The sequence below is a fragment of the Zootoca vivipara genome, chromosome 1 (genome assembly GCF_965207765.1).
Source record: "Zootoca vivipara chromosome 1, rZooViv2.hap1.1, whole genome shotgun sequence".
Taxonomy (NCBI): Eukaryota; Metazoa; Chordata; class Lepidosauria; order Squamata; family Lacertidae; genus Zootoca; species Zootoca vivipara.
The window spans coordinates 64657275-64669768 of NC_142582.1; the positions used below are offsets into that span (position 1 = coordinate 64657275).

Consider the following 12494-nt stretch of genomic DNA (forward strand, 5'->3'; position numbering starts at 1 on the left):
TCTATTTAGCGGTGGTAGCTCTTATCCTTCCCATTTCTCTAAAGTCCTTAGAGATTCTTTGGGGGCAAATAGACAGAAAGGGAAAACACCATATGGAGGAGCATGCAAACTTTCAAACTTGTAAAGGAGAAGAGAAAATGAAGATAGGACCAGGTGGGAAAGATTGCTGAAGTGGACATCTTACCAGCATATGAGAAAGAAGGGGCATTCTAGAGGCTGAGAGCCATTTGAGGTCATTACTACTGTTCAGGGAGCCTACTTGGGTCTACTTCTGCTAGACAGCATTTCTCAGGCTTCCAGGGCTAGTTCAACCATGACATTTTAAATTAGCACCACAGGCCAGTACTTAGTTTCTTGGATTGAAGCTCAGTTGGTTTTCATGAATTTTCCTTCAGATATCTGTGCTTACACTTAAGTACCCCAAGCAAAGATCTTGGCTGTTCTCTTGCCAAACCTGGGGTCTGTAGCTGTACATTCTGAGTGCATTTATAGCACCTTAACAGTCATGGCTTCCCCCAAAGAATCCTGGATACTGTAGTTTAATCTTCACAGAGCTACAATTGTCTACACCCGTAACAAACAACCGTTCCCAGGATTATTTGGGGGAAAGCCATGTACTTTAACCAACTCAGACAGCCTACATTCGGTATCCTGAAAAGGCAGCAAGTGGTTAGTTGTTTAATTTATTATTGTTATATTTTCCCTGCCAGGGAAGGAAAGAGAGGTCCTTATGGGACTTTCAGCATCATGTCCCAAGATAATTTGACTGGCCCTGGGTGCTGTGCACCTTGATTTGGGGAAGGGGGCAGGAGCGACGTTTGCTGCTCTGTGTCAGGTAGCAAAATGGTTTTGGGTTAGCCCTGATAACTTTCTTGCCACAATGAATTGCCGTTTCAATAAACTGAGGCTGCAATTCCATACACACTTACGTGGGAAAACATGGACAGGATTGCACTGTTGGGAATGAGGCAATGGGACTCAGAGGGACTAGCAAGTTATTCACTCCATGAAACAACTGCAAACAACTACGGTTTCCACCAGCAATAATCAGGTGTTAGACAGAAATGCTTTCCAGTGTGAGGATGTTGCATCTAGAAAGGGTTGAAATGTATGCCTCTTTAGAAATTAATTACAGGGAATGAAACTTCAGCTTTTGTCTGGTTGTACTGAGCTGATGGACTGTGTGTCCTTTTCAATTGTTGTGAACCTCTGTATTTGGAAGCGCTTTCCACCAACCCCCTTTTCCATTGCTGTATATTTACAATGTGTGTTTTGAAAGTAGCAGCATTTACATGCTCTAAATTGTTCAGTTTCTTTCCCCCTTTGGATGAGAAGGAATCAGGTATGCATGCTGATTAACACACTCCAGTCATTAACATGTGATTATGTGGGCTGCATATTGAGCACCTGCCAGAAGATAAAATCCAGTACTTTGCTACATCTGTGCAAGACTTTTTGCATTTCTTTTGTACTTTGACAGCTTGAGGGGGGGGGAATGGGTTTTGTATCTTTGTTCAGCATAATGAAGCTGTGTATGTAAAATGTTTTCAGCGAGGCAGGAAAACAAACCATGGACATTCGTTTCAGTTTTTGAGGTTACAAAAAACCCAATAGCAAGGACTTTCACTGCCCTGAAAGTGAAACATGAATCAACTAACATGCTGTATCACTGACATTCACACGCAAGCTACAATGTTCCTGCATGTTTATAAGGATTATCTTTTCTGGGATTTGGCCAGGGATCTCCTCATTCATAACAGTTTTATGAGATACCTTTATGTCTCATAAATGTCCTCTTTTTATGTGACTCTTACACATGGTTTAGCAGTGTTTACCATACAGAAACACGAGGGCTATATTGCTTTCTCCCAACATTCCTCTGCAGGTACTGCAACGCATGCATAGGAGAGCATGTTAAATGTGTGCAGTGAAGGATTTATATGTATGGAAGTGGCTAAAATAATCCATTTTTACTGTGGCTTTTACAATGGAATGCTAATGGCATTTACAATTTGTAGTTTTGGTGGCTGCTCATTTTACTCTTAAGTTACAAAGCCTTCATTTTAGTGTCTTGCTCTATGTGTGGACAATATATGTATATTTAAAAAATATTCCTTTCCATGGGTACAGAGGCGGAGCTTGCTGCTCTGGCTCCCGGAGCGTCACATATTCTGTGCACCCAGCTAGCCGCCTGCAGGGGTGGAGCTAGCTGCCAGGGGGTGGGGCTAGTTGCCCGCAGGAGCAGGGTGAGCGTCCCAGGGGGGTGGGGCAGCGATGTCACCCCCCCTCAGTGATGACACCCAGGACGGCCTGCACCCACCGCGCTCCCTTCCTCCACCAGTGCATGGGTAGAATGCTTTCTTTTGGAAGGAAGTTCCTATAGGCTTGTTTGGGTGGAATCTAAATGGTGCCTTTGCAGTCACAGATAGGGTTTTGATCCATAGAAGGTAGAGAGGAGATAGATTTGGTTGGTCCCTGCTTCTGCCTGCACTCCCCTATACTACCTCCCACCCTATTCCTGGAGGGACCCCCAACTCTCTGAAGATGATTTTCACAGGGAATTGGGGGCTTCAGGGGGTGGGGGAATGGACAAAAATGCCCCCCTCCTCTTCCATTAGAAATGCCTCTACTGGATTAAAAGCCCCAAGAGTGGAAGGACACCAATAGGACTCCACCTTTTGAAATTATTTACGCAAAGTCCTTGGGTGTTCTGGTCATTTTGATATGTGGGCTTCAAATATTTGAGTGATTAACTCTCTCGGTACCTCAGCAATATTCACTTGGCTATGTAACACTCCATGGAAATGTGTGCCCAGGATCTTATGGAAGAGAGCTGCTGGGTGGAGGGGTTGTTTCTTAGGATAAGTTACCGACGGGAAGGGTTAGGCATTCCTACCAAATGGCCATTGGACTGTTACACATGAATGCTGTGCAACACAAAACTTTGTCCTGGTTATTCCTTCTCTGTTTGTAAAACATTGACTTAGAGATTCAGCTTTATAGGAAAGCTTTAAAAAAGAAATAAAAGTGGAAATACACACTGAAACTATTCTTTTATATTTTTTGTGGAACCAGGATAACTTGAAAACTTTATATTAATGTGATGACTATATAACATTTTTAGGGGTGTTTGGGTGTGTAAATATTTGCTTCCATTATATGTTAACTCCACTTGAGATCCAAGTGCTAGCCTGCTGCCCTATTTTGGAATAAAAACCATTCTGAATATCCAACATTTCATGGGTGTTTAGATGCGTGTGTCATATTAAATGCAAGGATTGATAAATATCTCTTCATAACTGAGGCCCCTCAACTGCATAGAAATGACGACTCAAGCAACTCATTCATGTTAGTAATATTTATTTTCTGCTTTGCTGCCCACACATGCAAATGCTTTCTTTGAACTCCTATAGAAATAGCAGTTGCCTTGTGTTTGCAAGTGTTCTTGTTGGCTACTGAACAGGAAAGCATTAACAGCTTCCAGTTTATGATTGAAAATTAAAGTACAAGTTACCATTTTAGCCTAGTATGTTTGTTTTTCATTTTGTTGTTTTTACTGAAACCCCCCCCCCCATTTTCTGCTCTTAATATGTTGAAGCAGACAATAGTTTGCCAACAGTCTACAGCCTGTTGAAAGGTATTTTTCTGGATTTGGCTTCCTCAGATAACATTGAGGCATGCACAAGGTTATAATTCCTCCAATGAACAGGAGATCATGACAGGATAGGAGTATGCTGTTTATCTGATTTGCTCTTAAGGTAGTAAGGACAACCAGCTTGCTGTGGTGATCCCTTCATAAAGTGTATATTTAGTTAGTGCTTAATTGAGCCTAGGATCACTGGGGGCTCATAGAACTAGAAGCCGTTTCAGTGGCTATAAATTAGCTGTAGGATCCACAAGGTTGTGATAAAGTATATTTATTTCCATGAGCTATAAAGCATGTGAAATAAAGTGTTTTGGAGATACTGGTTTACATTGGGATTAGGCTGCAGGACCACCCTTAGGCACCAGTTCATTCTGGATCTTTCTACCTTGTTTCAGCACCATGTACATTCATTAGTGGAGGCAGTATGTCTCTGAAAACTCGTTGCTGGGGATCATGAGTGAGAAAGTGGGTTTCCCAGGGGCACCCAGCTGGCCACTGTGAGAACAAAATTTGGATTTAATATGCCTTTGGTCTGAACCACCAGTGCTGCACTTAGGTTGTTCTTTTAGCAATTTATATACCACTTAACACCATAATGCTTCAGTGGTATATACAGCAAGTTGAAACTAACTAACTAGACAACTTGCTGAAATCAAAAGGTTTTCCCTGGTCTGGAGAAGTTCAATAGGGAGGAGCCTGTCTGATATCATCTGTGTGTGTTTGTGTGGGGGGGGTGAGTTTCACAGGACTGGCCCCATAATATTGAAGGGAGCCATGTACAACCATTGCAACTGTGATTAGAATGAACGTTCTTAACATGAGTTGGACTCTACCTGATTTCATTTGAGCCATGGCTGGGGATGTTCGCAGTGAAACTTGCTAAATGTCTGGTAAAGTGGATTTGTACAGAGGGAATAGCCACACTCATTCTCTAAACCTAGAATTTGCTGCATGTCCATATGGGGATCACATGCTAAGAGGACCAGTTAGCAAAGCATAGATGGGTAGTTTCATGCAGAAAGTGTGTTCCATTGATATGTTGGTGGGAAACAACATTGTTGTTGGCATCTGTCAACAATGGAGACAATGGAGGAGTGTGGGTTTGAGAGTGAAGTGAAACTGCTGGAGGTCTGCAGTGCCTGCTGTGGCTGTAGAGACCTATATGGGAGAGACAGGTTTTCTTCCAGCTGGGGCAAATGAAGGTGTCCAGTTGTGCTGCTGCAGATGCACCGTGGTGTTTATTTTCTTTGTGCCCCTCCCAGCAGTCACTGTCTATATGGAGACATTGCCTGTCTCCATATGGAAAACACCAAACCTTCACCAACAGCAAGGTTACTTTCTCTCTGTCTTGAAATAACATGTATGAGGACACAGAGAAAATAAAGGAAAATAACCTTAGGCTTTGTTGTTCAAATATATGGGAATCCTTCAGACATTTGTGTCAGGCACATAACACAATTATTACTGAAGTGATTTGCCTTTCAAGTAGCTAATCTAATAGGTGGGTCAGATTTCCAAGGAAATGTCAAGGAAAGTCCTTCCTTGCACCTCTATTTCCCACCTGTCCAGTTTGCACCTGCAGTTTTCTGTCAGCTCAGATCTAGTTGTTGTTAGTAAGCAGAAAGAGTGTCCAGTTGCCTCATTATCATCTCTCTTCTGTCAAATTGTGAAGTAGCTTTAATATATCCTTACGTGCATGTTTTTAAATATTGGTGCTGTTTTCATTTTTAGATGTTTCACACAGTGTCCTTCCAAATTCATGGGAGCTGGTTGCAGGAAAAATGTGTTTGCTTCTAATTTAGATTTTGATAATATACTTCAGCTATTATTAGATAAACTAATAGTCCTTCCATTTGCTTGCTTAATCCCTTGAATACCTTTCTCCCTGTGCAGTTCTCTTCTCAACTACATGCCTTCTGTTGCTGATTTGAGAGGCAAATAAAGATCAGAAAGAAAACCCACTTGGTGCCTGGTATTTTTAAATGCGCAATACTTATCTGAAGTGATGGTTGTCTTGATTCACAGTATTGGCCTTTCCAGTGTTAAACGGACCAATTTTCCTCCAAATCAATTTAGGATGCGGTTGTTTTGATAATGGATCCAATGCAAAGAACTGGACATTGTTGTTTTCCACAAGGGAAAAGGCACTAAGATTAAACATTATGTTTGCCATGATCTATATGAATAGAGGGAAATTCCTTTTACTCAGAGCAGGCCCATTGAAATTAATGACATTGACTAAGTTAAGTCCATTAATTTCAGTGTGATTTGTGTTTATCATACAAAAATGACAAGCTTTCTTCAGTGGTGTCCCTGAAGCATAGTTTATAGAAAATAAATCATCTGGCTTTTCAACACAGAGTACTGGTTAACACAGGATGGTCATGGTTTGGTTTTGGATTTATGTACTCCAAATTCCATTACTTCTTTAATTGGGAAAATAAAGTTTCTATCACATAAGAACCAGAAAATTGTAGTTGGCCTTCAGACCAGATTGAAACTTTAATCAGTGGTTCTCAAGCTTTTTCTCTGGGCCACTCAGAATAAAAATTTGCTCACGCCAACATGGATGTAGCCAGGATTTTTGTAAGGGAGGGCAGGCTTATGTTGGGGGGAGGCATAACCTCAAATTTGTATTGATTTGTATTGATTGATTTGTATTGATTGATTTAGGGGGACAGTGCCCCCCTGCCCCCTTGGCTACATTCATGCATGCCACACCATTTTTTTTATTGATAACAAATACTTTGGAAACAACTAATATACTACATGAATGTTTAAACATTTCTTTTATTGTCCTTGAATCTTCTCACCACACTTGCCACCCTCCCCTGCCACAGCAGTGTGGTGTCCTACACCCTTTGAGAACCACTGCTTTAAATCCTGGGTTTTGAAGGCAATGCTTGCAAACCACAGTTTGCTGGTGCAAATGTACTGTATTAGAAAACTATTGTTTGCATAAACTAGAAAAGGTGAATTGGAGTGTGGAAGGAGGGAGTTCACACATTTGTGGTTGGTTTGGCTATGGGAAAAACCTAAGTGTTACATGTTAAAGTATGGTTTTTTTGCTAATTCTATAAAAGGGCACATGTCTTCTTCAGCCAAGCCTTACTTTTTGTTTCTTCTAGCACTGCACCAAAGCATTAGCATACATTGTGCTTTGCTTATCCTGATGAACTGAAGTACTCTTCAGTTCCATTGAAAGAAAAGACAGCTAATTGCTTCTGCCCCATTCTCTTCAGTGAGTGTCTTTCCTTATAAAGGTAGAAGTTTCTAAAAACAAGATTATTAAAAGCAGAGAGATAGTTGTGGAGATTTTGCATGACTGTATTGAACCATGTTGTATGGTTGAATGGGTTACTGCATTCTCAGTGATGACTATATTGGTAAATAGAATGCATTTCCAGCAGTTTTACAAGTGCTGCCTCCTTTGTAGGTGATGGCAACAAAGCCATGCTATGCATATAATGCACCAATGAATGATGGTTTCTCATCAACATCATCTCCGAGGTCAGTGGCCCTTAGTAACCACAGTTGCCCATTGTTTGTTGTTTGTTCTGCTATTTGACACAGCCACTCCTTAATCTCTACATGTTTACAGTGAGAATGCATGCCTCACAATGTTGCCAGCAGCTAACCTTTGCCAGCACACTTAACTTAGAGACTTTTAATTTGACCTATGGCTTATGTCCATGGGATATTCACTTGATGATATTCTCATCCAAAAATGGAAATGATTGTATTCTGATTTTGAAAGGATGCCATTATAACTTGACTAGCTTTCTGTAATGTACATTTGCAAATGAGTGTTTGTTTTAGGCGGGAAAAGGTGTGAAAGTGAATTGTGGAGCCATTTATTCTATAAGATTAATACATCACTGTTGTTGAAAGCTAAACCTGCAGCAGGATCATGTGCCCCAATAGGGAATGGCTGCAGCTCAACGGCACAGCACGTACATTGCATGCCAAAAGCTCCAGGGTTTCCTGAAACCCTAGAAAGCTGCTGCAGGTCATGGCTGGGGAACCTTTTGCAACCCAAGGGCTGTATTTCCCTCTGGGGAACCTTGGGGAGGCACATTTCTGGGATGTGTGACATAAGTGGGTGAAGTCAGTGCATTAAAATTTTACCTTTGTGTATTAGACTACTTTTTGCACACTCATACACCTTTTTTTTAACAGGTAGGTAGCTGTGTTGGTCTGTCGTAGTCGAAACAAAATATAAAAATTCCTTCCAGCAGCACCTTACAGACCAACTAAGTTTTTAATTTTTTAAATTTTTTTATTTAATTTTGGTATGAGCTCATACCAAAATAATAAACTTAGTTGGTCTTTAAGGTGCTGCTGGAAGGAATTTTTTTATTTTGTTTCGACCCTTTTTTATCATCCATCCAGGCAAGCAGGAGTCAATTTCTGAGTTCAATGGCACATTTTGGCCAGGGAGAAGTACTCAGGAAGAGTCTGAAACAAGGCCTGTGAGGTTTGTAGCCTGAGGATAGGGAGTGTGGCCTGACATAGAAGCTTGAAAGGCTAAAATTGGCCCCTGGACCTGAGCCCCCTCCCCCATGCTGTAGAGTGGCATTACGGAACAAGATGGATCAATGTTCTGATTTGGTATAAGGCAGCTTTCCATGTTTCCTATCTCTATCAGTTTCAAGGCACTAAAATACCTTTTCCAAAACAAATGATGGCCAGTGCTGAATTAGCATGTTGGAAGATTCATTTTATTGTATTCAGGTAATGTCTGTCCAACAGTTAAGAAGCTGTGTTTGCCTGGGCCTTAATATAGGAGAGGCTGTGTGCAACCTAGGGGTTGATTAGGTTGGCCCGCCACCAGGGGCACATGCCCAGGGGTGTGCAAAAATTGTACCTCTCCACTCTGGCTCAGAGTAGCTAGGAGCCTGCCTGCCCATGCACACCTAGGCTGCATTTCATTACCAGCATCTCCTTGCCAAGAGCGCATGGGACCTTATGTGTGCTGATGCAGCTTCATGCCAAGGGCACAAGGGAGCTTAGGTATGCCTCTGGCAGCGTTGCAGCTGACGTCCCATGAGGTACATAAAGGTAAAAGGTAAAGGGACCCCTGACCATTAGGTCCAGTCGTGACCGACTCTGGGGTTGTGATGCTCATCTTGTGTTATTGGCCAAGGGAGCCGGCGTACAGCTTCCAGGTCATGTGACCAGCATGACAAAGCCGCTCTTGGCGAACCAGAGCAGCGCTCAGAAACGCTGTATACCTTCCTGCTTGGAGCGGCCGATGCCTATTTATCTACTTGCACTTTGACATGCTTTCGAACTTCTAGGTTGGCAAGAGCTCGCCCCCCCAAAACTTTTTTTTTATTAGGTTGCCCAGTCCTCACCGTTCCACTATATATGTTAATTGGTCAACAGTGTTCACAACAAAGATGTTTCATGCACAGATAACACAAATGGCTTTCTTATTACTGGAAAAGTTTATTATTATAAATGCAGTTTGGGAGGAAATTCAGGAAGGTAGCATATTTTGGAATCAATTGATTTTTAGAATTCACCTCAGTAAAAGAAAGAAAAGTTATACCTGATGAGGTTTTAATTTAATAATATTTATTTCTATCAAGCTTTCAGATTTTGGAATAGCCTAAATAGTACATTACCTAAATGTTAGGAGCCCTTTCTGTTACTATTAAATTGTGAAAAAACACTGAATGTTTAATAGAAAGGAATGATTTCTCCCCTCCCCCAGCCACGAACAAGAAGTAATTGAAAAAATTGAACAGTGATTAAGGCTGTATAGTTTGGCTATGAGCAAATATCAAAACAAAGATTGAAATTCTTCAACACCATTAACTAGTATTAACTAGAAACCCCTTAATGCTTTGCTGCTGGGGAAATTCTTGCAGACCATGATTTTTAAGAACCTACCATTTTACATGGAAATCAGAGACAAAAATGCCTAGCATTCTACTGGAATGACCTCAATGGGTATTTCATAGAGCTAAACTGAATTTTCTTGAGTATCAGTTTTCAGACTTGCTTTTACATGGCGCAACTAAGGAAATTGCACAATTTTTTTCTGTCCTTTGAGTCCTGGACATGAATCACAGCTTAGTAGGTGCCATGTAAAAGCTCCCAAACACTGATTTTTAAAGTTCTGGGGGAACCAGGTGGTCACTGAAGTAGCTCACAGGGCAAAGGTCTAGGAAAGTCCTAAGCCTTGGCTGTGTAAGTTCTGAGATTGCTGACCTGACTGAGCTAAATCATACTTAAATTGCTGTGCATTCTTTCCTTGTGCCCTTTCCCTGGCCTGTGTGGCCACAAAGAGTACTTGGGGGTCAGCCTGCAGTGGGGGGGGGAGAGTTTGCAACATTTAAAGGGTTTCTGCCTAAGCCTTAGTTCAGGTTGTGTCCTGAGCCCACCAAGCCGAGGAAGGCAACCGACTGATGGTTAATTCTTTATTGACAAACACATGCACTTACAGCAACTTTTAATGTGCACTAGATACACACATGCACATGCTGCTATTGCCCACAGCTGGCCTTCACTATTCCACTCATCTGATGGAGTGTGTGCACGCAACCTGAGACATCTTCTGTCCAGAAGTTGTAGCTGCTCTTCCCTCTTCTTTCTCCTTCCTGCTTCTAGGAAATAGCAGGGCAGGGGTTGGTGGGGATTCGACTGGCTTGCCCCTCACCTGAATAGCCTCTTCCTGTGCTTCTGAACCATCCTGTGCCCCATCCTCTGTCTCTGACTGCCCCAACCCTTCATCTCCCCCGCCTTCCTGGCTTTTGCCTTGTAGGTGTTACCAAACCCCATAAATTACTGACCCCCTCTCCGGCCTACTTTCCTATGCACACACTCCTCAGAGTCCTGCCTGTCCCTGTCAGTTAGTCAGACAGCTTCCTTTTGTTGGTCAGTCAGGTTATATCACATCTTTGGCAGGCTCACCTGGCAGGCTCACCTGGCACCTTCATTATATATCTTTAGGTGCCAAGCAAAAATGTTTCCCAATAACCAGGCCTTTGGCTGATTAACATTCTATGTCCTTTAAATGTTATTGGGGTGGGGGTTATTGGTTTGTTTTCATTATGTATTTTGGTTTCTCATTTTGTATTTTTATGTTGTGAATAGGGTTGCCAGACTCAATAGAGGACAGGACTTCTGTGCCTTTAATTGCCCTGCTCTCTTTTGAGTCTGGAAACCTTAAAGAGAAACCAGCAGACCCTTTGCTTGGAAATGAAACAAAGGGTCTGCTGGTTTCTCTTTAAGGTTTCCAAACTCAAAAGAGAGCAGGGCAATTAAAGGCACAGAAGCCCTGTTCTCTATTGAGTCTGGCAACCCTAGTTGTGAACCACCCTATGATCTTCAGATGAAGGTTGGTATACAAATTCAATAAAATAAATAAATAAATAACTTTCCTGAACTGTTTTGTATGGGTTCCCTAGTTTCCCAGAGTCTTCGTGTACAGCTTTTTGGAGTCATGGCACACTTTCTTCTAGTAGTCTAGATTTATAAGTAGGTATGTAAGAAATCTTGAGGAGGCACCAAAGAAAAGAAAAGAAAAGAAAAGAAAACCTTACTGAAAAATGGAGGTGTCTGGGGTTTCAATAGCAAAAGCAAAAATAAAACTAATGACTGTTTTGGCTTAGCTCAGGTTTTTTAAAATGTTCAGTTACTGTTATGTAATAACAGATATTTCTGAGATTGTGGGGCTTCATTTATTCTTGCATTATTGTCTTGTTTCTTTACAGGAGTCAGACAGTAATAAGTTATGTTCCTTATATTCCTTCCGAAATACTTCTACCTCACCACATAAGCCCGAAGAAGGAGGTCGTGACCGCAGCGAGCTAATGACCAGTGTTAATTTCGGAACTCCAGAACGCCGCAAAGGAAGCCTTGCCGATGTGGTGGACACACTGAAGCAGAAGAAACTTGAGGAAATGACCAGAACTGAACAGGAGGGTATGTACAGACATAACATATTTTGATTTCCTTCTCTTTAGTTGATTTCAGCCCTTAAGGCTATACAGTCATACCTCATGATATGTCTGCTTCATGTTGCATCTTTTCAGGTTATGGACGCGCCGAACCCAGAAGTTCCGGAATGGGTTACTTCCAGGTTCAGCGTGTCTGTAACCTGCGCACATGCGCAGAAGCGCTAAATCATGCTTTGCGCATGCGCAGAAGCGCCACATTGTGTCACACGCATGCGCAGATGTGGCGCTTCATGTTGCGAACGGGCCGCCGGAACAGATCCTGTTCACAACATGAGGTACCACTGTAATTGGTAAGGTGGATTTATACCTAAGACTTTAGTTCATCCATGTTTACAGGTCTACTGCTAAACTTCATATGGAATGTTTGTATTCACCCATAGACAACACACACACACATACACTGCTCATAGTGTGAAATAATACATGAAATTATTTATAAATTTGTTTTGTACAATGTAATTAATTAGACTAGATTTTGTTTGAGAATTCTGTAACATGGTATAAATGGTATGGTGGTACAGTACTTGTACAATACCTTCTTTTGATGATACCAGGTTTCATCTAGTAAGTAAGTGGATCTCAATTTATTTGCCATTCTGTGTTTAGCACTTTCAGGAAATTCTGATGCATGGCCAAAGTAGACAGGGTTTGGAAAAAGGAAAGATATTATCGCCTCTGACAATTCCCCATCTCCCATTTGGGGATATGAGCTTCTTTGGTATATGAGATCTGCTTTTAAAATGGCACCAAGAGCCTCTTAAATTATGTTTCCATAAATTCAAAATGCTCTTGAATGAGGCTGCCCTTTCGAAATGTTTGGTAGCTAGGTAGATAGCTTCCAACAGAGCCTTTGTATATTTATGTCACAATCCCAGTGC

The 12494-nt window shown here is 41.7% G+C and overlaps 1 protein-coding gene across 42 annotated transcripts in view; it reads left to right on the top strand.

Moving 5' to 3' along the window:
- SOX6 (SRY-box transcription factor 6) overlaps nucleotides 1-12494 on the top strand; it is a 399510-nt gene that overhangs the window by 172146 nt on the left and 214870 nt on the right. For 36 of the 42 annotated variants that reach the window (XM_088653558.1, XM_035119983.3, XM_088653582.1 and 33 more), the window contains one exon: nucleotides 11371-11581. In XM_088653558.1, coding sequence (XP_088509684.1) covers nucleotides 11371-11581 — 211 coding nt within the window. The remainder of the gene's footprint in view (nucleotides 1-11370; nucleotides 11582-12494) is intronic. The other 6 variants (XM_088653508.1, XM_088653542.1, XM_088653544.1 and 3 more) reach the window with 1 other exon arrangement.